Below are 27,155 nucleotides of genomic sequence, written 5' to 3'. Positions count from 1 at the left end.
CACTGGTGCCTGCTGAAGCTGGGCAGATGCTGTGGGCCACCCTTGGGACAGCTGGTACAATGGCATGGCTCTAATAGCTCGATGGTGAAATGTGATGGCAGCGAGGAGAGCCCTTCTTGAGTTGGGACTCACTGATTTCAAGTGCCGGTGGCTGAATTTACCAGCTCAAGGCATTTATTCCCTTACATCCCTCTCAGCCACCGTGGGCTGTGCGTGTCCTGCTTTGTGCCACGTGCAGGATGACAATCTCTTTTTCTGCAAAGGGGAATGGGCTTGGGAAGAGCACCAGGTGAAGGGGTGCCATGTACCTCTGCATTGTGGATGCAGACGTACCCACGAACCTTGCTCCCACCAAATTGCAGCCTGCGGGGAGAGTATTACTGGTAAATGGGTGTAAATCTTCAAGCCCACAAGCCGAGATGTACGTGGTAGGCTTCCAGCTCTTTGAGAAACCAGGGGTGCTGGTGTTCGTGAGGGAAGAGTGCTTGGTGGCTCCTCGCTGTTGCCAAAAGTATTGACAAGCTCAGCCTGGGAGTCACCCCTGCACGGGGCAGAGTCCGTGCAAAGCTCTTCTCAGCATTTTCTAAAAAGTCTCTGGGAAGGATTTTTGGCCAAGGCACTGTGAAGGTGAGAACACCACCTCGTCACAGCTTTCTGTACTCGTGATGCCCTACCAGCAGTGTGGGATGGGGCTGTGCGCTAGCTGGGTCTGAAGGTTGGATGTCCTGGGGCTGCACGGAGGCATGTCGTCTGCTCGCAGCAATGACAGAGCAGGCGGTTGTGCTGGTGTTGTGTCTGTCACCTGCCTTCGATAGTGTGGATGGTGAGGTGGTACCGACTGTGCCGTCCCTGGCGAGCACCGGTTCTCCCTGGCAGCACGGCGAGATGCTCTGCCCTGAGGCTGCTCTGCGGCTGCCCTTGCCCCTGTGCCTCTCCAGCCTGGCCATGGGGAGAGGCAGGCTCTCCATCCGAACTGAGGAGGCTTTCTCGTTTTTTGGATTCCTGTTGAGCTTGGGATCTGCCTTCACCTTCAGTCGTGTTGCTCTGATTGTCAGGGACCGTTTGGTGGCAGCTCAGCTCTTAACCACATCTATGCAGTCTTTGAGGTGGCCGGTCCCAGGAGCATGCCCGAAACCTGGCTTCTTGTTCTTCTCCTGCCAGGCAGTTTGAGCAAAGCCTAAAAATAGCCAAACCCACTTTACTGCAAATCCCATTTGGCCCATCCGATGTCCGAGGCGCGATGCTGCTGGCCGAGCAAACAAGATGCAGAGAGAGCACCCCAGCCTGCCCACGGTGTTGGCCCCCTGGACCACCCCAAGACCAAGGCTCCCTGAAGCCCTCCTCCATCCAGCACCATCCCTGGGCACGCACCGTGTCCCAGCAGACACGCACAGCGCCGAAGCCACCCCTGAAATGCCCTGCAGGCGCAGCCCTGCGTTCCTCACAGACAGGGGCTTTGAAGAAAGATGATCAGAGGGAGCTTGTCATCTTTTTTTTTCCCCTTCTTAAACTTCTGAGCTTCTCTATTACTTTTTATGATCTGCAGCTGCGTTTGTGTGTTGCCCAAGGGAGTACTGCGGGGGGAGCAGGGGAGTAGATGTAGAAGGGAAGGAACATGTTAAAAAATGAGCAGAGGGGAAGGGGAAAAAAGATAATAATGAACGGAGCTAATGATTGGGATAAAAAAACCCACCACATTGCCGCCAAAAGACCCAAACCCTTAGAACTATTAGGGCCTGTTTGACTGCAGAATAGTCCCCCAGGGAGCGTGGGGGAAGCCCCATTACTAGAGTCGTTTTGGAGCTAGTCTGCACAGAGCGCCATAATCTGTTCTGCAGGGAGCAATCCCGTGCCGGCAAGGGCACTGGGGAGAGCTCTCTGTTTATGACTTTCTGCATAAATTTGGTTTATTAGCATAAGTGGTAGCTAGCACTGAAGAATCTATAAACTAACACTTCACCGGAGGCTGGCGCCTCTGGAGAATATTAACTCAGAAAAGCCCCTGGACTAATAGCTGGAGAAATGGGGTTGCAGGATTAGGGGTGACACATGGGCAAGAAGAGGACGCCGCAGTTGTCAGGGCTGACTTTTTGCATGAGATGGGATCGTGTTTCTGAGGCTGCCGTAAAAGGAAGTATAATCGCTAAACAGATCTCCAGCTTTTCCTCTGCCAGCAGATTAAGACGATGAGTTGTGCAGGTGAGCCGATGAAGTCTGGCTGCGGGGTGCGGGTCCTGCTGGGATGAAGCAGGTGGTGAGGAAAAAGGCAGGAGGAGCCTGGATCCGTGCACTGGAAATTACTTACAGGCTTCTCACCCGTCACACCAAGGATTTGGTCCTTATAGTAAAGGTGTCCAGCTGGTCCCAGGGTCTGAGCAGCGCTGGGGAGCGGAGAGGAGGGGAAGCGCAAGGAGAGTTTTGTTATCCGGGGGTGGGGAGCCACGCAGGGATGAACTGCTGTAAGCAAAATGGCTTATTTTAATAATGACCTTCAAGAATTAAATAAAAATACAATAATCATGGTAGATTAGCAAGAACAAGCCAATTAAATACAAAACAGGCTTTGTAAAACGCCATGACAGATAAGGCAGGGCTGCAACCTCCCGAATAACTGATGAATGTTGAAGCATTGCATAAGGTCGGGGGGGGCTGGGGGGAGCTAGTGAATATTTCAAGCCTGGCAGCCTGCCTTGGAGAAGGCAGAGGTGAAAAGGCTATCTCTGCCTGCTCTCTGCCTTCAGTAAAACAGAGTGGGAGGGGGAGGAGAGGAGGGAGGAGGTGGGTAGGGCGGCCAGGAGCCCGAAGGCATGGAGTAACAATCCTCCAACTTCAATATCTGCTGTTTCATTTTATATTCATCATGTCAGCATAATCTGCTTTTATGGGAATCGTCTTGGTTCCCAACCAAATGCATTTAGGCCCTTTTGCTTTTAAGTTTGATTGTAATACGAGCTGAAGACTTCAATGAAATGTTTATATGTAAGGATTGTAGCAACAGTGAAGGGAAAAATGGAATTAGAGAATCAGTCAGAAGGGATCTTGCTGTGGTCGCTGCTGTCCCCTGCCTCCCCCCGCCTTGTCCTGGGCGGGTGACCTTCTGGTGGGCACGAGCCCAGGTTGGGGTCTGAGCCCCGGGAAGGGTTTTGTTTGGATTGCTTGTTTGCTTTCCAAGGAATTTGTGGAAATTGTAGTTTTATGAGACCCAGAGCTTGAGGAAGGGCAGAAAAGGAGAAAGCGCTCTGTGTGCCCTTTTCTTAAATTCAGGCCATGGTTAGGTGATGTCAGAGGCTGGTGGGGCTGCGGGGGGAGGCAGTGCTGCCCTTGGGCTCAGCTGAGCTGCGTGATGGGAGACGAAGGGCAAGTGTGAAGAGCTGGGGGCCGGCAGTTGGGTGAGGCTGGAGAGGAGACGTTTCTGCTCGTGTTGCAGGGGGAACAGGCTCCTTAGGTCCTCTGCTCTGCTGTGGGATGGAGAAATGCGATTGCCTGTGGGCTTTGGACGGGAAGAAGGGGTCTGGCTGGCTGCTGCGGGGAAGGAGGACTCTTGTCGTCCCTTCTCTGGTGTTCTCTGTTGGGTGCAGTGAGCAGGTAGGAAGATGGCATGGTGGATGTTTCATGGTCTGTTTGGCTGTTTTACTCAGTGTTTTATCCATGAAGCTGTGTTTGAACCCTGTCTGAGAACTCCCCATTTGCTAGATGCCAAGATTTTGAATAGCTATAGACTACAAGTGCTTTTCCATTGCTGCCCGTTTAAAACCTTAACTGTATCTTGTTCTGTTTTGGTGCAGGAGTGCCCTTAATTTGTTCCAAAAGCATTTGAAAACTCTGATAACAGGCAATCTTGCTGCAGACTATTGCATCCTTTCTGATGGACGGGCTATCGCTGCTGTAACTACCGTGTAGATAGTGGAGTGACAAATGTGTGTCCAGTGAAACACAGGCAGTATAATATTCATGTCAAGTATATGAGGCCAAGAAGCTTCCCTGTGTTTGGCTATTGAAGGGTTCAGCAGCTAACAGGGCTTGAAAAGGCTTTTCTTTTTTTGCGAGCAGTGAATCTGATTGAAGGCTCGTGATGTCCTGGCAATGCTGGGAGTAGTAATGGCCAGGTTTCCTGCAACACGGGCTGCAGGGGTGAAGAGCATACAGGTATTTATAAATGTATGGTAAATGGTACCCAGGCTTGGCAAGTCAGCTTTCATCAGAAATTGCCTCGCTGCTGGGTTTGCTTAAAATTGTGAAATGAATGTTAAATTGAAGTTTCTACTTTTGGAAGAGACCTTTTGAAAATGAAACAGGCTTATCTTCAGTCTAGGCTGAAATCCAAAAAATTGCCTATATCTCAGAACTCCCCAGAAATGTTCTCTGTGATCCTTTTAAACATCCCGTGCAAAAATGTGTGCACAAGGGAAAAAATCTGGAGAAAGATTGACCCCGGAGGTTTTTCCCTTGCTTCCCCAATGTGATGTAGCCTTTGGGAACCGTAGCAGTGGGGTCCTGGTGGCACCCACATCAGGTCTGTGCTGTTGTCTGGGCGATATAACCTCCTTTCCTGAGCTCTTTTGGAAAGGTCTGCTGCAGGAATGTGTGTGTCATGAGTGTGTAATGCTGTAAATCATCCTCTCCTACGGGTGACTGTCCCTCTGAACAGAATTAAGATGGCTTTGCATAACCAGAGTCCTGTCTCTTGATGCTTTTGTGCTGTCCCATGGCCTGTTTGTCTCTGTGGAAGAGCTTGTGATCTCTATCCCAAAGCTGAGTTAGTGCTTTTGCTCCTAAAAGTAGCATTTCTTGCAATTTTAATTAGACAAGGAGATGCTTTTCAGGACAGACCTTTGAAGCATTGCTAGGAAGACAACTGCAATTAAGCAGCCCTGATATTCCTCTCGTTTTGTTCTTTTACTACTATAAGAAAGCTTCTGCTTTAGCCTCTCTGGAGGTGAGAGACACAAGACTCGTTTCATTAGATTCCCAGGTCTTGCGCAGGCCGCTGTCCTGCAGTGTGAGCCGCAGGGCTGGCTTGATTTACCGGGTAAAGAGTGCAAGCAACACCTCTTGCTACTGATTTGCTCCAGCAAATGGCTATTTATATTTAAGGAGGGAAGGGGTTATTAGGAGCGATCTCATTGCAATGACAGAGATATGACAGGGAGTGCAGGCGTCCCCTCCAAAGTGCAAGCGTGGGCTCTTGATGGATCCCATGCATGGTCAGGAGCTGTTTAGTTTTTCTCCTATGAGTGCTCAGATGTGCATAGAGATTGGGGATAACGACTGGCGCTGCGCTCAGGAGGCAGAGATAATGAGCACAGCCCTCCGATGAGATTCAGGTGGCAGTGCAGCCTGCTCAGGTATGTCCGTAGTGTAATTAGTGAGGTGCTGAATCAGGGAGTTGGCAGTAACGGGGTAACCTTGTCCCTGCCCTCAGCTGGGCTGTGCAGCTGGGGGGGGATCCTGCAGGACCAGGGGCGTGATGGGGGCTTCTCTGTGAGCAGGGGTGGTTGGCTGCGTTTTAATCCAAGCTCCAGCGAGCCAGGAGCTTGCTGCTGGAAAATATATTGATTTCAGGGGTAAGAAAAATTGTTCCTGAAGGATCGAGAGGTTTTTTTGCTGGGTTGGGACGTGCGTCTGTAGAAGTGGAAACGCCTGGCTTTGTAGCCTGCGTAGCTGCTCATGAGCCAGCGCTCAAGTGTCTTGAAGCATCTTGTCCTGAAAGGTGTGGGTAACTCCTCAGGACAGCCTCAGCCGGGCTTGTTCCTTCCTTCGTCTCTACTCGGAGCTGGAACTGGATGTGCTTTTGCCCAGCTGGGTTCAGGAAAACAAAGTGCAAAATGCCACTGCTGTTCCCTGGCCACGTGGCCCGCAGGGGAACAAGCCCTGTCCTCCCCGCTGACCCTCTGCGGCCAAGGTGTGGAGGAGGACCTTGTCTCTGTTCCCACCACGGTGCCAGGGGAACCTGAACTCGTGCTGTCGGCCTTTCTGGAGCAGACACATCATGCAGACTGCAGGTCATGGTCCGTTATAGCCGGTTGCTCTTCCCAAACAGGAGGGAATTGAATTTGGGTCTCTCACGAAGCAGGTTATTGCCGAAGCTGTGGGCCCAATGACTAAGAGGACCTGACTTGCTTCCCATTGCTTATATTGCAAATGGAAAAACAAACACAAAAAAAGAGGTGGTGGAAGGAGAAATATTTTGGCTCATTTTGCGCTAGCATGTTTTTTTTTTTTCGGTTTTGATTCAGCTGCCAAACTGCCAAATCAGTTCTTTGCGGAGATCCGTTTAAAACTTGATGGGCAGCTGTGGAGCTGTCAGCGCTCCTGCCTGTGTCTGCTGCTGCCTGGCCAAGGCAGGAGCTGCAGCTGAGGCTTGGAGCTGCTGCTGGCTCTGGCTGTGCTGGAGACTGCAGATCTGGGGCTGGCTTTTGGTTACACGGTGCCTGGATCGTCCAAGCCCCTAGTTAGTCAAGTGTGGTGCCCTAAGTCAGGGGAAGCTGCCGCAGTGGATGTGTGTGCTGGGATGCTGTAATCCCGGCTCCCAGGGCACTTATGCTGTAAATCAGGATCGGGAGGGATGTAAAACTAACAGAAGGCTGCAGAAGACTGACAGATATGCAACCCCAAGGTCAATAGGTATTTGTCAAGCCTGGTGGTTCTCTGTTCTTGCTGGTGCCCATTAGTTTGTGCTGGGAGTGTCCCTGTTCAATACAGCTGTAGTGCTGCCTCGCAACCTGGAAGGAGGTTTCTGTTGTAAACGCCAGCAGAGTATGTACTGATGTCTGCATTTTGGCTTGCTTGGCACCAAGGGTCCTCCCTCTGCCCTGTGCCAAGCAGCAAACCTCCCTTGGGCTTGGCTGCAGGTTTCTAGGAGCTTCTTCCAGCCTTTTTGCTGGGAGAGCTGTAGGAGGTTAAAGGCACTTTGGGCAACATGTTATTTATTGTTGTTGCCTTTCTAGTCTAGAAATCCCAAGGCACTTCGTAGCCCCTCGCTTTTTATTACAGAAGACAACTGTTACTGTTCGTATCTGGAGAAAATAGCAGACAGAGGCCAAAAAACAATGCTCAAGCTCATCCTGTAGATCAGCAGCAGTACTAGGGGCAAGATTCAAAAGTCCTGATTTCCAGGACCGCTAAGAATACCACCCGTTAGCATAATGGAGAAAACTGATCCTCTGTTGCTGTTTTGTCCCTGCAGAGATGTCGGGGACCGTGGCTGACATTTCGCTGGTGCACTGGAAGCAGCAGTGGCTGGAGAACGGCACCCTGTACTTCCACGTCTCCATGAGCAGCGCCGAGCAGCTCTCCCGGGCCACCCCCCCCAGCCTCCAGGAGCCTTCGGAGATAGTGGAGGAGCAGATGCACATTCTTCATATCTCGGTCATGGTGAGTCAAAGCTGCCAGGGGCATCACAGGGGACAGAGGACCTTCTGGGAGGGGACGATGGCTGGCAGCCGTATCGTGGTGGGAGGGTGGTGATAAGGAACAGGGTGGCGAGTCCGGTTTGCAAATGTCCGTGTCCATTCTCGGTTGGGCCCTCAGAGAGGAAGAGGTGTGTTTGAATGGGCCGGGGGGGGGGGGAAGAGTGGTTGGTCTTTTAAGAAAATGAAATAAAAGAAGACAACAGACAGTAGGGAAGAAGCTGTTGGGAGGGTGACAAGGAAGCTTGTGGTTCCTCCTGCGTCTGCTGGCAATTGGCGAGGTGTGTTAGTGGAGTATTTCTCCTTGGTCTTGCGTTTGGGCATGTGCAAAGGCAAGATTTTGGGCTTGGTCATTTCTTTCTGAAGCTTTCTGAAACTGAATTTTACCTATCAAGTGAATATGGGCTGTAGCATGATCCTTCTCTTGCAAAGGACGAGCCTAACCTAGAAGTAAAAAGATGATCCAGATGCTTTGAATATCTCCATCTCAGGTGTTTACGTGACCTTTTATTAACAGATCGTGTATGTGCTCTGTTGCCTTTTAAAATGCTTATTTCAGTATCTTATGAGGTGGTTGCCTGCGTATTTGGATCTGGTCCATCATTCCTCGGTGCTTTAGAGCTCCATCTGTAAAATGGGGCAACTTGTATTGTCCCTTAACTCCCATTGGGATAAACTATCCCGTCAGTAAAAGAAAAAAAGTAGTTAGGCTTGTGGATCCTGTGTATATGCATGTCATCTATTTGCCCAAAAAAAGTCTTTTATAGGATTGGGGATCCCATTGTAGCAACCCTCTGCAAAAGGTGAATCTGTTCATCTCTTGGAACCCGTGTGTGTCGTCTCCACGGCTTCTGTTCTTTGTTTTGGAAGGCGGAGCAGAGATGATGGCTGCACAAAGCCTTTCTTTTTCCATTTGAACAAGCGGCTATTTGGCTTTTACAACTTAAATCTGTTTTTTTGAGCGTCTCAGCCCTTGTCAGTGGGGCTTTAGATTGGGCACTGAGTGCATGTGAGCGCGGAGAGAGGCTTTGCATTAAGGCTGTTGGGCAAGATAAGAGGCAGTATTATAGCAGGATGGAAGAAGGGACTGCAGCTTACTGGGTTGGATAGGGAAGGTTTCTTATGTCCTGCTAAAAATGTCAGTGTGATGGAGTTTTGGAGGGGAAAAAAGGTAAAACTGGTAGACTTAGAAAATGAGCCTGAAAAAATAAGTGAGAGAGAGAGCAAGGAATGAAGATGGCAAAAGCCAGGTCTGGGGTGTGAAAAGCTTGATCCCTGGTTTGAGTGTGGGATTGCTTGGCTATTGTGGGCAAACCTGAGCCACAGAGAAGAGGCCGGTGGCTGCAGGGAGACACCGGCCCGGTGATTGCTGCAATTGCTTGAAATGCAGATTTTCTTTAGTAGGGAGAGATTAAGTCCTGGTCCTCAGACCTTGCTGAAGCTGATCTTTCTAAAAAACAACGTGATGATTGTAATGAATTGATGCTTTGGAGAGAGAAACAAGTTTCTTTGAGAAATTCCTGCCCAGAGCCTTCATTTGCTGTACCTCAGAGCGCAGGAGCAGCGATGCCGGTGGGCTGGAGCTGAAGGCATCACCGTGCATATCACAGAAGTGTTTTTGCACTCTAATCTTGGGTCAGCCAGTGGAGATATGCTTTGCCACATCTCGCTGAAGCTGATAGCACGAGAGCATCAGTGGCTTTGTTGTGAGAGTTAACTCATGCCCTGAGCCTCTCCTCCCTTGTGCAAAAGCAAGGGGGAAGACAGGAGAGAAATAAATGTTCCTCCTGCACAGATTGAGCCATAATTCCACTTTCTTTATAAATCCTGATACTCCTCCCAACCAGAGCCGAGGTCCGAAGCAGGGATGTGCATCCGGGATGGGATCTGGGCTGCACGTGTGTTCCTGGGGAGGCAGAAGCCCTGGGTCTTTCTTCCCTGGGTCAGGATTGCAGCACAGACTTGAAACTTTGCCCAGTTTTTTTTTAGAAGATTTATTAACTTTTTGAGTGAACCCGAGCCAAGTTTTGAGTTGCTAGCAGAAGATAAATGTGTGTTGGGTTTTCCCCCCCTCAAAACCACATGGAGTTCTGTAGCTAAAGTAAAATGGGGCAAAAGTCTTTGTTTCTTGGGTGAAATATTTCATCCGAGTCCCCGAGCTCTGCTCAAGCTGCTTTCCCACACCTTTACTTTCCTCCCTGACCCCAGCTAAATCGCATCCCGGAGAGCCCCCATCACTCGAGCCCTCCTGCCTCCCCCGCATCAGGGTTCCCCGGCCGTGCCGTGCTCGGCAGCCGCCGGATCCCAGCGTGGGGGGCTGTGTGGTAGCCCCCTCCCTTCCTCCCCTGCACCCGCTGTGTCCGTATCCCTTCTCCTGCCTCGAGATGCAGCTGGACATCCCCGTGTCCTCCTTTCCAGCTTCTCAAATACTTTTTCTTCTGTTTCCTACCATAAAGCCCGACGTCTCCTGCGTGCTCTCTATAGACTAAAACACTGTTCCCGCTACGCGGGAGGAGTTTCAGCCCACCCCAGCGCTGCCTTGGCATTCAGGGTCTGCGTGCTCCGTTCATCATCAGCCCAGCATCTCGCTGCGGGGGACAGGAGGAGACATGGGAAAGTGCTTCCTTCCATCTCCTTTAAGTGGCTGTAACACTTACTTTTACCTGTCTCCTCGTCCTCCGGCTGAGTTATAGAAAGCCGGGGAAGGTTTGCCTGGGGGATCTCGCTAATCCCGCATTTAGGGAGTACTCTGGCAAAGCTTTATTGGACAGTGAGACATCTCCAAGCTGAGCTCCCTCTGACGGGAATGTTGTTTTGGATTTGTGTAGATGTTTATGACTTGGCTGGTTGCTCCTGCTCTGCCTCTAAAGCCAAGACCCTCTCTGCGCTGCATGGGGGCTCCGGGGGGGATGTAAATCCTGAGTTTACTCCTTCTTTCAGTGATTTTGGCTGTTGGTGCATGGCTTTCTGGTTTGGGGTGGGTTTGCTTCCAGTGCAGCAGGAAAGGGGCCATCAGTGTCCATGTCCCTGGGGCCACCATCTGCCCCCACAAAAGCACTGGGCGACCGTGACCCTCTTCACACCTCCCTTCCCAAGCGCAAGGGCATCTTTGACAGCAAAATAATACTTGATCCCCCCCCCCCACTTTCCTCACTGTTTTTTCTTAGTCTCTCCCCAATGAGACATAACATTAATTACTGCAGTTAAAGGGAATTCAGTCTACATTACTGTCTGCCACCCCTTTCCTCTTGGCTTGAGCATCTGAAATTTGTCTCCCAAATGAAAAGAAGGGAGAAAGGGGAAAAAACAAATATGCAAATGCTAGATTTTATTTATTTACCTTCTTTTTTTTTTTTGCACAGTGTCAAGTAGAAAGGAATCAATATTTTTATCATTACGCCTGTTGTGTTTTTTCCCCGTAATCTTAGCTGTCATTTGGGTTTAATTGTGTTGTTTCCTCTTGTGTGGAAGTAAATCTTATCTGTTTTGGATTAAAATTCAATGAAGGTCACAGCAGCTCGAAAACTTACCAGGCTGCAGCAATTAATGTTCATTTGGCTTTGATAAATTGGAATGTTCCCCACAATAGGACTGGAGTGGATTTCAGAAGCAATAATTCTTCCATTAACTCAATGATTCCCTGCGTGATGGAGCGTCTTGTCACTGCTCTGTTTGTCATCTGTCACTTCAAGGATCTGGGCATATGCCTGATATGATTTATCATGATTATTGGGGCCGCTTGTGTCAAAACATTTTAAAACACTAATTATTCCAGCCTTGTAAATTGCTGAATTTAACAAAACATAAGAGATATTTATTTTTCTGTTGTTCCCCACCATCTTGTGTCCCTGTTTAATTATTGCTCTGTGTCGTGGTAAATTCAGACCCGGGCCCATGTCCAGCAGTGTTCGCCGTAGATGGGGACTTACTTGCCGGGCTGTGGGGAGGTGGAGGGGTGGGTATGGGTAGGACAGGCATGTTTTATCTCTGTGCTGACCCACCTCGCAGACCTTTGGTAAGGCCATCGCCCACAGGGGCTCCTCCTGGCCCTGCGGGTGCCTGGGATGCAGGTTTGGGAAGAGGATGCAAAGCCGCATCCCATCCCGCTGGCGAAGGGATGGGTTTTCCTCCTTTAAGCCTGTGTGAGTGATGCCGGTAAAAGCCCTGACTGTGGGAGATCAGAGCCGGGACCGTGCCAGCCTGGTGTGCGGGTGTGTAAACGAGCTATGTGCTGCCTCTGCTCCATCTCCGGCAGAACTAAGGTGGGCTTTTTTTGAGAACGGTTACAAGCAAAAGCCTTGTTTCATCTTGTACCATCGCCCTGCAAGGGAGCATTTCAGTGTCTGGAATAAAAGGTGACCAGACCTCATCAGGCTGCTTTTTTTATATTATTATTTTTTATTTTTAATGCCTACTTTCTGCTGGCTGTTACTGGCAGTAGACAAGTTAGCTGCTGGTTTCTAGGTCTCCCAGCGGATTTTTTTAGCTCTTATTTATACGAGTTTCCTTTTTTCTTCTTGTTCTTATGCATCCTGATGTTTCCCTAATGATCAGCCATTGGTGCTGTGCTCTGTCAGCCTCTGAGCTGGGTATAAAGTGTGCTCTTGAATGCTTCACTCTGATTTAGCATCCTGCTCTGAAGTGGAGCCGGGGAGGGGTCCTGTGGGCCCGACACACCGCGCCGGTGGGTCCCGGTGAGCGTGGTTTCTCGTGGCTGCCTCGGGCTGGGGCAGCTCTCTAGTTTCTTATGCACTGCAGGAATATCTAAGAGCAAGTGAGGTTTTAGGAGCTGCTGCTTCTCCTTTCTGAAGCTGCCATCACCCAGTGAGTGCCATGACAAATGTGTTCATTTGTCTTTTTTTTTCTTTTTTGCGGTTATCTGTGACCCATATCACAACCCTCCCTCCCTCTGTGCTCCGCTGCCCGTGTTTCCTCGGGGAGCTTGCGTCTCATTAGGCTCTCGGCTTTCAGCTTGGCCGCACAAAGCATCGTGTGTGGGTGGCATCGTGCTTGTCCCGCGTAATCGTTGGGGTGCGATGGCAGCCGTACCCTGGCGGGACGAGCCCATCGGTGCCTCGGCTGCCCTGAACACGGCATCCATCCAGTGTGTTGGACAGGATGGTGAGGTCTTCTCCAAACAGCTGCGCAAGCCCAGTTGCCTTTCTGTCTGCATGTGCTGGCAGGAGTTATTCTCCTTCCCATAGATGGATATAACGTCATACCAGTGTGACTGGGCTTATCCTGGCGTGCACAGGAGGGGAGAGGAGGCTGAAACCCTTTGCGGAGCTGGGGCAATTCCCATCCTGCCCAGCAAACAGCTCTCTGAGGGATTGCTCCAGGTCCAGTGGACCTCGGACACATCCACGTGTGGGCTCCTTCAGCTCCGGCATTCCTCTCTGCTTGACCGTCATTTGAGTGGTGCCTTGTTTTCCTACCCAACAGTATTTTGTCCTCCTTGGTGCAAAACCTCCCAGTGGATTTGCTTCCCTCCCAACCGTGTGCTCGCAGCTTGCATGGTGACGTGTCCTGCGGGATGGCTGGATACTCCAGTGGAGCTGGATACTCCAGTGGATGCAAAATGTTGTTTGAGCCTTACTCTGGCTCCTTGCAGTGAGTCTTGCTGATGGCAGCGTTGGAGCTCCTGTCAGCCAGCTCAACTAGGGAAAAAAAAATGGTGTAACATGAGTAATGAGGTAGTGAAGAAGGCACAACATCTGTGTCATCATTTCTGCACCAGGAGGTCAACCGGATTCATAAAACATGCACTTTCAGCTTGTGATATGTTTAGGAATTAATTAAGGTAGGGAGAGAATTGCTGCTGCAGCAGATTTCCTTATCTGAAAGGTATTAAAAAGCTAAATTGATCTCCAATGAGCTGTTTTTATTAAAAAAAGAAAACAAAAAAGAAAAGCCCTAAAACCCCAGGGGTTGGGTTCAGTGTGTCCCTGTGTGAGAATCACATCCCTGCTGCTCACGTGTGGGGAGAGGAAAAGGAGGCGCCCGCCCCAACGTGCAGATGGACCGAGCATCCCCAAATCCCCGGGAGGCGGATGGGAGCCGCAGGCTCTGTGCTGATGGCAGACCAAGCCGTTAGCACCTTGCCTGGAGCAGTTTTCCATCAGCAGTCCTTCCCGGTCTGCTGAAGGTGGCCTTAAGCTCTTCCCTGAGCTGCTCTGGGGTGGCCGAAGGGGCTGGTGGGACCTTTGCTGGGTCTAGTGGCCCAAGGCGGTGGGGCTGAGCACTTTGCAGACTCTGTGGATTTGGGGACTGGAGCTCAGCACAGCTGAAAGCTGAACTTCACCCTGACAACCTTTACCTGCCCTGTGCTGTCCGGAGCACCTTGGAAACAGCAACGAAGTCATGCATGTGCACTTGAACCGGTGCGAGGGGACGTTGCTGGTGGGCAAAGCTAGAAGCAAGCCCACCAGTTCTCTCGCCCCGACGCTGTCGGTGGTGTCTGCTCTTTCCCAGGGTGGGGACATTCTTCGGCTTCAAGTTTCATTTCCATAATGTGCCATTAACCAACTTTTTGTAGGCTGGGAGAAGCAGCCTCTTTCATTCACCCTCCCCCTCTTCTCCACCCTCCTCCTCCTTTGCAGAGACGATATAAAACAGGGACTAAATGTCGTTAACGATGTGCTCTTGTATTTAGGGAATTCATTTTGGGGGGATTTGTCTTTAAAGTGTCACTTTTGTGAGAATGACACCTGTTATGTTAATAATTTTTCACTAATCTCTCTCTGTTTTCTACCTTAGCTACTATGAATACATTAGACACTTTATAGCTTTCTATCTAGCAGATTTTTTTTTTCCCCCCACTGTGTTAAAATATGTAACTGGAGTGCTTGATTTGCATCTCTGATAAAGCAAGGCTGAATAAATACTCTTAGTTCATCCAAACTGAGCAGCAAACTAACTTTCTTGTGTCATCCCCAGAGCAATCAAAGTTGGTACTGGGGGAAAAGCAGCCATGGGAAGCGTTTGGGAGGGGTTTGCTTTTTGCAGATGGCATCGAGCGTGTGGGAGGGATCTGCAGCCTTAGAAAATTCCCAGCCTCAATGTGCTGAGAAAAGAGGATGGCTGGAGGGGAAAAAGAGCTCATGTTGGAAAGGTGGCCGGTGTAGAGCCAGGGAGTGCTAGAGCTGGAACGGGGATGCTGAAGTGGTGAGGAGATGGAGAAAAACCGCAGAAGGAAGGTTTTGGAAATGGGGTGAGGAGCATCAGAGCAGCGTTAGCTCGTGGCTCAAGGTGGGACACGCAGCAAGGCGTCGTTGCACGTCTGCCTTCGCCCCCGTGGCGGGTCCCTCCATGCTGCTGGTGACAGCAAGCCGTGTATTTTTATCACGCGGTGCGCTGGGCTGTGCAGGGAGTTTGCCGATTTCGGATTCTTGTCCTGAACTTGTTCCCTTCCTTCCTCCTCCTCGCTCTTCCCCTTCCCACCATCTGTCTGGGAGAAATACTTGTGCATCTACAGCGCCGTGGGGCGTAGCTGGTAGCTTGACCTTTTCTCGGTGCTTTTTCTGTCAGCCTGGGTGAAGCAGATGGAAAAGCCAGGCTTTGGTGGGGTAGCTCTGCCTTGGCTCCTGGTTTGCAGAGCGGTTGGAGAGGAAGGAGCATCCCTGTCCCGCGCAGGTCAGGTCTCGCCGAGCTGCTGGGCTCCTGGAGAGAGCAATTCCATGTGGGAGCCCCGTGCTAATCCTGTGTGTAAAGTGCTGGGAGTATTTGATTGGTACCTTTGAAACATTGACATAAACACAGAAATGCTTTGCAGCTACCAGCCTAGATCTAATAGCTTTAAACTGCCAGCCTCAAAACTACATATGGCGTTAAAATTGTCACGAAATGTTAATCCAGGAAAACTGTGGATGCCGACTTCTCTGGGAGGTGCGGTGGTGGCTGGCCCCTGGCTCCAAGGTAATTGCTTATGATGGAGAGTGTTTTCCCGGGCTGCAGACCTTGCACCGCCTGCCTCGGGATGCTCCTCGGGTGGGTGACAGGGATGCTGGCAGGGTGTAGGGTGCTGTCCCGTTGCCGGCAAGGCTGTGCTGTGCTGGGGCACGGTGCGGGACGCCCGGCACGCTCTTTACCTCCCGGCAAGAGTAGCATTGTCTCCGGCTTTCTGTTGGTACAGCACGGGCTCTGACCCTGGGGATGTGGGGAGCAGGCGCTGGATGATGCTCCTTGCCCTGGGGTTTGCTGCTTCTGTTTCAGCTGTAAGGGAGAGCCTGTGGGCTTGAAGGCTGGATTGGTCTTCAGACAAGGAGCGAAATATCTTACTTTTTCTTTCAAACCTTGCGTTATCTGCAGATCTCTCTTCTCTCGGTAGTTATTCTTGTTTGAATGCAAGTTAGAAATGTTTGCGTCAGTTAAAATGTTGTCGGTATCAGGCACTGGCTCGTGTAAAGGTGAACTGTGATGAACCTGATGCAGAACAGCTTAAAGGTGGTTGTGAAAGATTTTACATTACGGCACTACAAAAGACTGAATTTTCATTTGGTTGGCAAATCCCGAAGAAGGGAGTAAACGTTAATGACAGGATGAAATGCAATATCGTATTTGTCTCCAGAAATACGATGTTTGCTTTCAGTTTGGGCTTTTTTTTTTCCATTTAAAAATAAATTGGACTTAGTTTCACAAGGCAACGTTATACTGTGAAAAGGCAGAGCGCTTTTTGTTCAGGAAAGTGTCAGAATGAAATGTTTCTACTCTTCAACACTTTCTGTATCCTCCCCAAAACCACTTACGCTTTAGTTTCAGCTGATGTGAAACTGTCTGAGCAGATAAACCATTCCTTGAAAAACCTTGCCAAGCTCTTCGCGGAGTAACTGTGCCTAAACCAGAGGAGATGTGGTGCGGTGGGGGAAGGCGGTGTGGGTCTGATGATCACCCACCAAGTGTCTCCAGCCTCTGCAGTGCCTGGCCCTGGTGAAGGGGGATGCTCAGATACCCGCCAGCATGAAATAGGGGGAAGAAGCTCTTGCATACGTGATTTTCTCTGATCGTCATAAGGCTGCTACAGCAGAGGACTTTTTTTATGTGTGCGTCTGGATCTTGCTGCTGTAGGAAGTTGGGCAAAATTCCCACCGGCTTAATTGGGAGCAACATCAGGCCAAGTGTGGTTATTTTTACCTGTCACTGCTCTCACTCCGCCTCCTCCATCCCCCTGGACAAGGGGGAGCGAGCTCCATTTCAGCCTGCAAAAGGTCTCCGCCAGCTCTGAGCAGCAGCCTTGCATTCACGATGTGCAGCAAAGGAGCAGGGGAAAAAAAAAAGTAATTGTGCTTATTTTTAAAATCCAATTATCTAAAACCGTAGGAAAATAATTATTTTTGAAGGGAGCTGTTCGGACTGGCTGGGCTTTGCCCTGGGTGGGAGCTCCCTGGGGCTGGGCTGGATTCGTTACGGCAGTGGCTGGAGAGGGGAGTGAGTGGGATCATCAGCCCCAGCTCTGCTGGTAAACGCTCGGTGTTCAGGGGTTTGGCACTTTATTCATTGTGTTGCTCTTTATCCAACAGGGAAACTGGTTGTTTTCCCTTCTAGCTTCCTTCTTTCTAGCTCCTCAGGGCAGAGGAGCCTGCTTTTTTTTTTTTTTTTGGATGGGGAGGCAAGAAACCTGCCTGCAGGAGGATGGCAGCAAAGCCGGCTGATGCTTTAGCAATGTCAGGTATCTTCGTTTCCCTTCCCAGAGGCATATCTGGTTAGGAATTCATCATCACCAGCCACCCCTTAGGCAACCTTGAGCTCTCCTGCTGTCCTGGGCATGGTTTTCCTCATTGCACCAAACTCATGAGCTCAGGGTGAAGCCAAGGTGGTGACGGTAGTGATTGCCGGTGGGAACAGAGAGCAGCCCTGATGTTGAATTTGCTGCTTTTCTTGCAAACATTGGAGCATTTTGGGAGCATCGTTCTGCAGAGGTCTGCGTTGGGGGGTGGGTTTGATAAGGCGGAAGGAAAGGGACAGGCAGCACTGTGTGGGTGCTGTGAGCTGCAGCAGCATGGCAGCCGTCAGCAGCGTGAAATTGCAATGGGGGGAATGACTGGATGGAGGGCACTGGTTAATGCCCCAAAGGGAGTCTCTCGCTACGATTAAGCTGCAGGTTTTGCTTGGCCTCTCCTGGAGATCCATCATTATTCACGCCAGCACCGGGCCTGTCAGACTCCCTCTGCCGCAGAAATTAATGATTTGAACTCGCCGACCAGCTCGCGCGCTGGGATGCAGCTCGGCGAGGCAGGCGAGGGCTCTGCGAGGTGACAGCAGAGCCAGGTACCGGGGACCTGATCCCACACTGCATCCTTGGGGTGGCTGGGACCTCAGGGATGGCGAGGGCAGGGCAGCTGCTTCTCCCACTGCCCTTCCTTGTGGCGGGGGCTTGGGATGCATAGCTGTTTAGACACTGTCCCCCACACCCTTTCAGGACCCTGCGGGTTCAGGCACATCTGCTACCCCCCTTGGAAAATGGTCCTTCAGCTGCATGCAGCCTCATGCGGTTGGGAGATGATGGGGGATGAATATTGGGGTGCCGGTTTCGGAGAGTGCCATGGGGATGGAGTGGTGCGCTGCCAGCCATCCGTGGTGTGGGATTAGGTAAGGAGGAGGCTCATTTACAAACCGCAAACAAAAGCAATGATTGCTGCAAGGCTCATAGAAACAAACAGAAATGAGACAACAGCTCCGGGTATGTCGACCTATCACTTGAATTAGTGCCAAGGATTCCTCTCGCCCCGCAGCATCCAGCTAACAAGCTGTGAGATGCCTCTTGGTTGTGTGGCTGAAGATCCAGTTATCGAGTAAGGTTTGTACCCTTAGGCTGATGTTACGGGAAGGGATGTGGATGTGGCCGTGCCCTCCCTGGTTGGGGAAGAGTGTAAGCTGCCAGTGAAAGCTTTTCTGCCCACCTTATGTGCCCTGCGAGGAGGGGCTGGTGCTGTCACTGCCTGCAGCTCCCAGAGCCTGGGGTGACACAGCCAGCTTGTCACTGGTCCTGTTTTGCACCAAACGTCTTGGGAATCCGTTGCCTGGGTGTGCTGGTAGGGTTAACGGATCTTAGCTGCCTCTTTGAGGGCTACCCTGACCTTGTCTCAAGGCATCCTCAGTACTGGTTTGGGGCCACCCTTTCCCAGATTCACCTGGGATGCTCGTGGCTTGTGCTGGGGTGAATGCTGCAGCACTAGCTGTAGTGTGGAGCCGTTTTCCATTCTCCTCTCCCTCTCTGTGTACTTGAACCACCTCTGCCATGCAGCCTGGCTCATCCTCCGGTTGCCTGGGGGCCAAGGGGAGGAGGAGGAGTCAGCCAGGTTGTTCTAGTAGCTGCTGCTTAGTCCTGGGAATTGGGGAACAACCTTGCCAAACCAGAGGAGTGGAGTGACATGATTCTGCTCCCCCCTCCACCCTGTGCTCCCTGGAAGGGAGGAAAGAGCTGGGCTGGTTGCTGGCTTGTGTTTCCCCTGCTCCCCCTATGGCAGGGGAGGTGGGGGTTTGCGTGAGCATTTCAACAGCCTGCGTGTGGTCTGCAGGGATGGCTGAGGCTGGGGTAGGCAGAGACACGGACAGATTTTTCAACCAAGCTGCTCCTACCTTAGCATACTGACTGCTTTGGATTTGGCTACCATAGTCCCTGTATACCCCACCCTGGACCTCGTACCCCTCCCTAGCTGCCAGCCCCAGCATCCCGCACCGCTGCCAGGCAGAGCCTTCCCTGAGGGGGTCTGAGGATGCGCTGTTCCCGGTGGTGTGGAAGTGCCCTTCCCCAGCCGAGATGGGTTGGGGTAAAACATTGACCTTGGCACCTGCAGACCCTTAAAGGGCCTATGTCCCTGCCTGTGTGCACCCCGGCTGGCCTTGGCTGCGTGGCTGGTGCCACGTGGCAGGAGGTAGTCCTGGGTGGAGGTGACCCACGTTGGCTTTGGGCCACTTGTGCTCCACAGGCCACTATAATACCAAGATCCTGGCTTTGCTAACCGAGCAGATCTTCATGGAGGAAGCACCGTGTATATGTGAGCAGGCTGCTCTGCTCCCAGGGCTGGCTCGAGCTTTCCAGGTGTTGCACAGGGCAGCTGAACCTGTAGAGGTACATGGTGCTGAGCTTGCTGACGTGATGCACAACGATGGGAAGAACGGCTCTAATGATAAAGTCATGTGCTGTGTATCTCTTTGCCAACCACTGTTTTAAAGTGATCACGTTTCCCCTGACCGTGCCTTGCCTGTCATCTGGGTGTCCCTGCTGGCATGTGATCTCTCGCCACGCTCCCTTTCCATGCTGGGGTGCTTTCCTATTGCCCGTTCTGCTGCAGCGGCTGGGTGGGAGCTATACGTCCCTCCTCAGGTAAACCCACCCTGTTCATTAGCGGGTGCTGCCCTGCAGCGGGGCGCAGAGCTGTCACCTGGAGGGGGGGTCTGTGTGGGTGTGCTGTGCTTGGGTTGCTCCTGGGCTGAATGGCTGGGGTTGTCCCCTTGCTCTCACAATTGGTCTCCTTCCTTTCTTCTCCCTTGGAAAAAAAGACAATTAAACTTTGGATTCATCCTGTCCTTCCCCGAGAAGCCGCTGCTCCCGGCTGCGATGCTCTGGCTGCAGAGGGTTTCGCGCTCTGTACCCTCTGGGTGCTGGTGAGCTCCTTCCCGCTGCAGCATCCTCAGTGGAACAGTCACCTCCGTGGGGACTGCTGTGTATGCCAGGGAGGGGAGAGGAGGCTTCCCACCCCCCTGCCTTTTTAGGTCATGAAATTTTGAGGCCAAATCCCTCTATTTCACCCCCATGCACTCAAGCCTGCCGGCAGAGCTGTGCACCCAGCAGCATTTATCTCTGTGGGCTTGCTGGGCGAGGGTGCTGGGGTGGGTGCAGTGCCTCCTTGGGAGGGGGAGGTCCTGCTTCTGCGGGCTCCGTACAGCAGCGTGGGGTGCAGGGGGGCTGTGCAAAATGCAGCTGCTCCCTCCTGCCCGTGAAGGAGGCAGTGGGAGCCCTGCGTTCCCTGTGCTGGCTGGAGAATGTGGGGAGGGTGATGGCTTTGCCCTCGCCACTGAGCAAAGTGATGGCCCCAGGTCACATCCACTCACCTCCTGCCACAGCTCCATCCCCTCGGCTCGGCCAGTTTCCCTTAGCAAAACAAGTAGTGTGGTTGTTTCTTTCCTTTTTAAATGGCCACTTTTCACTTTTTTTCCTGCTCTTCCTCCTTGGCATGCAGGTCGGCGGGGGAGGGAGCCTTCAGCCAAGCTCTCCATCACATGTCCCTTGGTTTTTTGTGTTATTTTTTCCCCACTGCTGCCCTTGCCAAGGGAAGGACATTGTATAGCCGCTGAGACTGGCAGGGGTAGTAACGCTGCCTGCCAATAGCCTTGATGTCTGAAAAGGCTTAGGAAATCCAAGCTCTAAATTAGCTCCCAAATCTTTTTCTTCCCGTTCTCTGGTTAGAGCGCCCTGCAGAGCAAGCCTGAGCTGCCCTTTTGTCGCTGGGCTCCCCAGCGAGCAGCTGGCTTTGCAGTGGTGCTGGGAGGCTTTGTCTGGAGAGCGCGGTGTGACGGTCCCATGGGGATACCGGGAAGATCCTCCGCACGGCGTGGCTCAAGGCAAGCTGGAGCACCCCGGGGAGAGGTGGGGGGCAAATTTCTGGCATCCCTCTTCCCAGCCTTTGCCACCCCATCCCCATGCCCAGCTCCCTCCCCGTATAACCGCTTCGCAGCGCTCGCTTGGCAAGCGCGTTGGGGTTCTCAGCTGCGGCACTGGAGAGAGCAGGAGGGGAAGCGCAGAGCTGATGGATGGCTGCCGAAAGCCTCCTGGGGAGGCGGGAGGCTCAGCCTGCGCTTGCCCTAAGGATACTGCCGAGAGCGGCCAAGGTCATGGCATCGCCGGCGGCGCACACGGCCGGGACATCTGGGGCCAGATGAAGTGGGAGGAGGGGAGCGGGAGGCGTGCTGGCTGTGTATCTGTTGGAGAAGGGGACAACCTGTGCCGTGTCCAGCTGTTCCCCCCAGCACCTCATTTCTGCCCTTGCCAGGTCAGTGAAGGCTGCTTCTGCTACGCTGTGAGATAGGAGCGGGCAGCAGCTCTGCATCCCTGCGCTAGCAGGATGTCTGCAGGGCAACATTTTTCCCAGGACCCTTGGTGGAAGCTGGTTTTGCAGCGGCCGAGCCTGGGGAGCAGCTTTGCTCAGCAGTGCCGCTGTGTTTCGGCATGGCTGTGTCACGAGGCTTTGTCTTTTGCTTCTGCTTTCTCCTCTCTTGTGGAAAGGGCTCAGCTTTGCTGTCTCTCCTGGAAATTCAGGCTTCAGCTCTGCAAATGCGTGGCGGTTCAGCCCCCCCACTGGCAGTCCAGCCTTCACCACCAAATACAAATTGTTCTTTAAATGTCTCCAACAACTCTCTGTAGGTAGCTTTTGGTGGTCAGAACAGAGTGCAGGCATCACATCTGATATGCTCTTCTAACCCCAAACCATCCCAGAAAGGGCTCTTGTGCCCTGTGCTCTGGGGCTCTCGGTGTCCCGCCTGGCTTTGCCTGTGGGTGAGGAAGACGATCCTTCCCCGGAGGGCTGAGCATCGCCAGGGCGTGTTGCTGCGGCTCAGCGAAGGAGGCAGCAAGGCTGGGCTGCCGCCGCGAGCATCGCTCCTTCTCCGGGCCCTCAGAGGTGGCACGTGTGTGGGAGAGAGTGTGAGCTCTGCAGAGCAGCCTCAGGCGTTGAAGTCTGCCCGCTTCATCCTCGTGGTGGGTACCTTGGGAAATAGCAGAGGAAAATTCCACTTCTACAGACATGTAACTTGGTTTTTGTATTTTTTTTTTTTAAAAGGCTCTGTCAAGCTCCTGCTCTCTCTCCCCCTCCCCGTGCTATGCAGCCAGCTCTGAAGCAGAAGTGATATTTTCTGCCAATGCAATGATTAGCCTTTCCGCTAATGACCCAAGAACGGTGTCCAAAATAAATGAGCCCAACCTGCTCATCCTATTAGCCAAATGATTGCAAAGAAAGAGGAAATATCTGCAAAAAACACTTAGGCAGCTGGAATTTGGAGGCATGGTGGAGTCATTGCTCGAAGTATGGAGAGGAGCCATATGTCTTCAAAAAACTGATCCTCTCCTGGAGCGGGGAGAGCCCCTGTGTTATCGGGGTGGTTCTGCTCACCCCCTGCTCCCCATTTTGCAAGGTGACCCTGTGGGACCGGAGCTCTGCTGGTTCATGGGGCTGAGAAGCTGGGGACAGGCAGATATTTGTCCTCCTGTCTTCCTTGTCTGGTTTGCAGCTTCCCATGTCCTTTAGATGACAGGCAGCAGCACTGGGATGTTGGTCAGGAGAGCAGCTAATGCGGTAACCGCTACTAAGTCATTCTTCAGGAGTCGTTCTTATGTCCTTCAGGCTCTTCTAATGCACTTGGCAAGGTCGTGGAGCATCCTTGTTTCACATGGGGAAGGATGAGGAGCAAAAAAGGAAGAGGTATAGAGGCACAGGGGGGGTTCTGCAGAGAAGGGAGGTGAAAGGGGGCTCTTGTGATGCCCCTTGTAGATCGTGGTGATGTTCAAGTAAAACAAGAGCTCACTTTGGGAAGGGATTTCAGGCTTTTTGTAAACGTAGGAGGGAAACGGGGCTGGGTGCAGGAGAAGGGGTACGTCACGAGGAGGGGTGAATGTGCGGAGAAGCTGGAGGGCTGGGTGCAACAACCCCCCTGATTTTGGTAACGCCTTGACATTCTCTGTAGGGCGAACTTGATTTGAAAGGTGGGTTGTCTCCCCAGTTGCTGCTCGTGTGTCTCGGTGGGTCTCTTGCCAGCTAAAAGGCCTGACCCTGCGCAAGGCTCTGCGGGGGGTGACAGCAGTGTGGCTGTCCCGGAGAAGCACTCTGGGGGCTGAGGCTTGAGGTCAAGACGAGCCCTGAATGCATAACCCTGTAGCCTTGAAGCTGTATCGCCTCAGAGGATGCACGCGAGTCTCACGTCTTGTTTGATAGCAGAGAAAAAAGCCCTTGTTCCTCTTGTCCCCTCGAGCGAGGGCAGCTGGAGACCTGGCTCACGATGCGCAAGGCCCTGAAAATTGCTGAGGAGGAGGAGGAGGTCATCCTCCTTCCGGCACCCGGCGTGCACGCCATATGCTTCCCTGACCTTCTCCGAGGCACAGCCGATGCGAGCTCCCGCGCGCCTGCTCACTTGTTCAGCATCGCAGCTCGCGGGCCGGTGCGGTGGGCCGCTGGTGGGGTCCCATCAGCCCCTCGGTATCACAGGTCTGGGCGTCCCACCGGGACTCTTCAGCAGGCAAATACGTGGAGCTGACGTGTGACCAAAAGCACTTCACGCATATTATATGTCTCTGTGTGTGTGTATATGAAATATAAACTTCATATAGATATGTGTATGTATATATATTTTTTTTTTACTGAGCTGAGATCTGAAGGGTGTAATGTACAGAACCATGACATCTTTATTTTTTAATTTAACTGCGTTCATATATAGCTATTTCTTTGCTCTTTTCTGTTTTATACAGACTTAAATTGTGCCTTGGACTTCTTTATTCCTTTCCAAATTGGTGAGGGAATTGCTAATTGTATGGTTTTGTTCTGAGAAGTTTCAGGTTTAAACGATTATCTGTGCTGGAAAGCATCCTGACAGTGCAAGTATTGAAAACTCAAACATGAAGTGGATAAGCAAATGACCCTTGCTATCTTTGCACCCATCAATGTCTTTCATTGCACTGAACCTCCCTGGAAAGCTGCCCTCGGTCCCTGGGGTTTGGAGGTTGGTGAGACACGGGTGCGAATGGGAGTTTCACCTGCACGCCCCAGGCTGCACAAGCGTAGCCGTGCTAATTTTTCATTGTCATTTTCTTAAACAGGTTTTTCAGGTTAATGCTGAAGTGGTTTGGCTTTGGAAGGTGTGGTGTTTTGTGACTGCAGGGTGGGTTTTGTTTTGTTTGGTTTTTTTGAGTGGGGGAGTTGCTTTTTCAGTACCCCAAACCTTCCACGCATGCCTGCCCTGCCGATGGCACTGCTATCAGTTGGGATACTTCGGGGAGTACTGGCTTTCTCAAGGGTTTTGCAGGATGAGGATTACTTTTCCATAGGAACTCCAGAGTGGAAGGGATTTTGAGAGGTCATTAAATTCATCTCTCTGCCCTCGGGCAGGATCAATAACCCTTTGTCACTGGTGATGGATGTTTCTCTATCCTGTTCTGCAAGACTTCCCCATCCCTGCAGGCAGTTGTTCCAGCCTGCGCTGTCTGACGCAGATTTGGGCTTGGACTGGGGCTGACCCAGGGAGGAGCAGCCTTACAAACCCCCCCAAAACACGCTTCCCTTCCAGCACGCTGCTTCCAGCCCAACTTTGCAACAGCCTAGTATTTCATATAACTTTTACAATGTTTGGACTGATACGAGTAAGCAGATGGTTTGAAGTGATTGATGGAAATCCTTTTCCTGTAAATGTTTTGCTCTGAGGATTTAGCTTCAAGTATCTTGCTCCTGGTAGCAAGCAGGAATGGAGGCTGGCATCCTCCCATTGCCCTGGTCTCGCCTGCAGCTCCTCGGTCAGAGGTTGCAGACACACGTGCATGTGGAGGACTATCACCGCCGCTGCTTTTTAAGAGGAGAGGTCTACGCACTTTTATTTTTCTTTTGAAGTTGTCCATTGAAAAATGGGACATGCCCATGCTCCACGTAGCCGTGTCCGTTCCTCTTGCTCCAGCAGCTGGTCCCTGCAGGAACCGGGACGTTTGGTGCCTGAGGCAAGGGTGGTGGAGAGCTGCAGCGATTGCCCAGGCGATTGCCGAGGCCCTCGGTTCTGGGCTTGCATTCCCTAGGGCTCCTTTTTTGTCTCCAAGACGTGTTCAGCGTCTGGTTTTAAAACAGACACCCCGGTCTGTCCAGCTTGTGCCAGAGCACCTGGTCTTAGATAAGGAACTGAGCTGCTCTTCTACGGTTCCCAGCCCACCCGACTGAATTTATCCTTGGATTTATGAATTTATTCTTGTCCCACTCCCCCGAAACAGGGGCAGGGCTGTTCCTGAGTTGCCAAAAGGACACTGGGGTGCCGGGATTAAATGATTTTTAGGCCACATAACAGCTGTGGCAGGAGCTGGGAACTGAACCACAGCATCTCCGCAGCCGTGCAGCACCGTGATCCCCTCAGCTGCCCTCCCTGTGCCTGGATGAGCAGAAAGCCGTGAGCTTTGGAAGTGCTTTGGGCAGGGAGTGACTCTGGGCAGCCTCCTCGGTGTGCTGTTACTCTTCCCTCCACAGGGTCTCCGGTGCATAGGAAAGTCTTTGTGATGGATAGGTTGGTATCATGATGCCCGGTAGCCCTAGCCAGGAGTAAGGGCTCTCTTGGGGTTGTGGTAGAAGCTACTGTCCCCCTCTGCCCTGAGCTGGCAGTCTCACCATAAAGCGGGGAGAACTGCTGTGTGCAGGGCAATGATATGGTGCAATGAAGCATTTGGGTTGCTGAGCTCTGCAGTGTCAATGGGTAGAGCTGATTCTTGGTGGTGTTCTGCTGATGCATGGGTCACCTCGCCTTGGGCGAAGCCTAGAAAGCATGCCCACCACGGCAGGGTGGTCCCCAAGGAGAACAGTGGAAGGCTGAAGCCTGGTACAGGTTCTCGACCCTCTTGTGGGGCTGTAGGGCTTGCTGTTTTCATCCCTGCATGTTTGCAGCTTGTGAGCGTTGCGGGGTCGCTTGGTCCCTCCCAGTGTCACGTGTCCCCTCTCTGGTGTAAGGGTGGAAACTGCTTTGTGGTACAGGGTAACTGTTCATGGCAGAAGTTAATGGTAGAGTTGTGTTGGCCGGGGAGGATCTTTGGGCTTAGTTGCACTGTTAAAGAGCATCACTGAGATGTGTGAGGAGGAGGAGGAAAACAAGAGTGGAAATGAGGAGTCGTGGGAAACTGTCTTCAGACCCCCTAAACTCCAGATCTCACTCTGGCAAGACCCATCCATGGTGGGCACATGGTGCTGCAGCTGGGGGCCCTGCTGCAAATCTCTCTGGAGCAGCCCTGCCTGCTGCTGACCCCGCCAGCCCTCCTCTTTGGGGTTGCACCCATGCTTTAAATACCCAAAGGGGGTATTTAACCCTTCCTTCGCAGACTGACCTTGTTCCATGGTGAGCGTTTATGGGCCAGGCAGGGATTCAGTTGCTGAATGTGTAACTTTACTCACCTGGTGCTCTTGAGACAGGCTTTTCCTTGCCTCGTGCTATCCGGGGCTATCACATTAAATTGCCTGCTGCAATTGCTTGGCTGTCACATAGATTTTTATCTCGAGTGTCCTTTGGAAAGGGAGCCCTGAGCTGTCGCTGGGAATGTTAAAACAATAAATGTGTTTTGCACCTGGCGATGGGAAGGAGCAGCTTTAAGGCTTGTGACAGTCTGCAGCCTCTGCTGCCCGCGCTGGCTGTGTGTGGGCAGCTCTGCCTCTTCTCCGGAGGGCTGAGCATCCCAGAGGGCTGGGAGGGGACAGGCACATCTGCTCTGGCACGGCCGAGCCCTGCTGGTGGCTGGAGGTGGCTCAGGTCCTCGGCTGTGCCCTGGGATGAGTTAGGGAGGGGGGCTGTGGTGGAAGCAGGACTTGGTCGGGCAGAGGGAAGGGTGTGCTGCTGCTTGAAACGAGGATACAGGAGAGGGAGTGGAGCCCTGGGCCTTGTTTTCTTAATTGTTTTCTTGCAGGTAGTGACTCTGGCCCCAGTTGGGCTCCTGAGGTCCTGTTTGTGTGCTGGAGCCTGTCCCAGCCCTCTGCTGAGGCTGCCGGGAGAGAAGAGCTTGTTTGAAAACTCCTTGATAGAAAACATTTG

General features: G+C 52.1%; 1 protein-coding gene across 2 annotated transcripts in view; it reads left to right on the top strand.

The window, feature by feature from the left end:
- The window catches only part of ASTN2 (astrotactin 2), a 361,993-nt gene that overhangs the window by 48,812 nt on the left and 286,026 nt on the right, over positions 1–27,155 (top strand). Inside the window, exons 1-2 of one of the 2 annotated variants that reach the window (XM_050908007.1) lie at positions 3,432–3,585; positions 7,187–7,374. In XM_050908007.1, coding sequence (XP_050763964.1) covers positions 7,189–7,374 — 186 coding nt within the window. In that variant the 5' untranslated portion in view covers positions 3,432–3,585; positions 7,187–7,188. Of the gene's footprint in view, positions 1–3,431; positions 3,586–7,186; positions 7,375–27,155 lie in introns of those variants that run through there. The other variant, XM_050908006.1, reaches the window with a different exon arrangement.

Source organism: Gymnogyps californianus, chromosome 18 (assembly GCF_018139145.2).
Source record: "Gymnogyps californianus isolate 813 chromosome 18, ASM1813914v2, whole genome shotgun sequence".
Taxonomy (NCBI): domain Eukaryota; kingdom Metazoa; phylum Chordata; class Aves; order Accipitriformes; family Cathartidae; genus Gymnogyps; species Gymnogyps californianus.
This window is presented reverse-complemented; position numbering and strand designations above follow the sequence as displayed.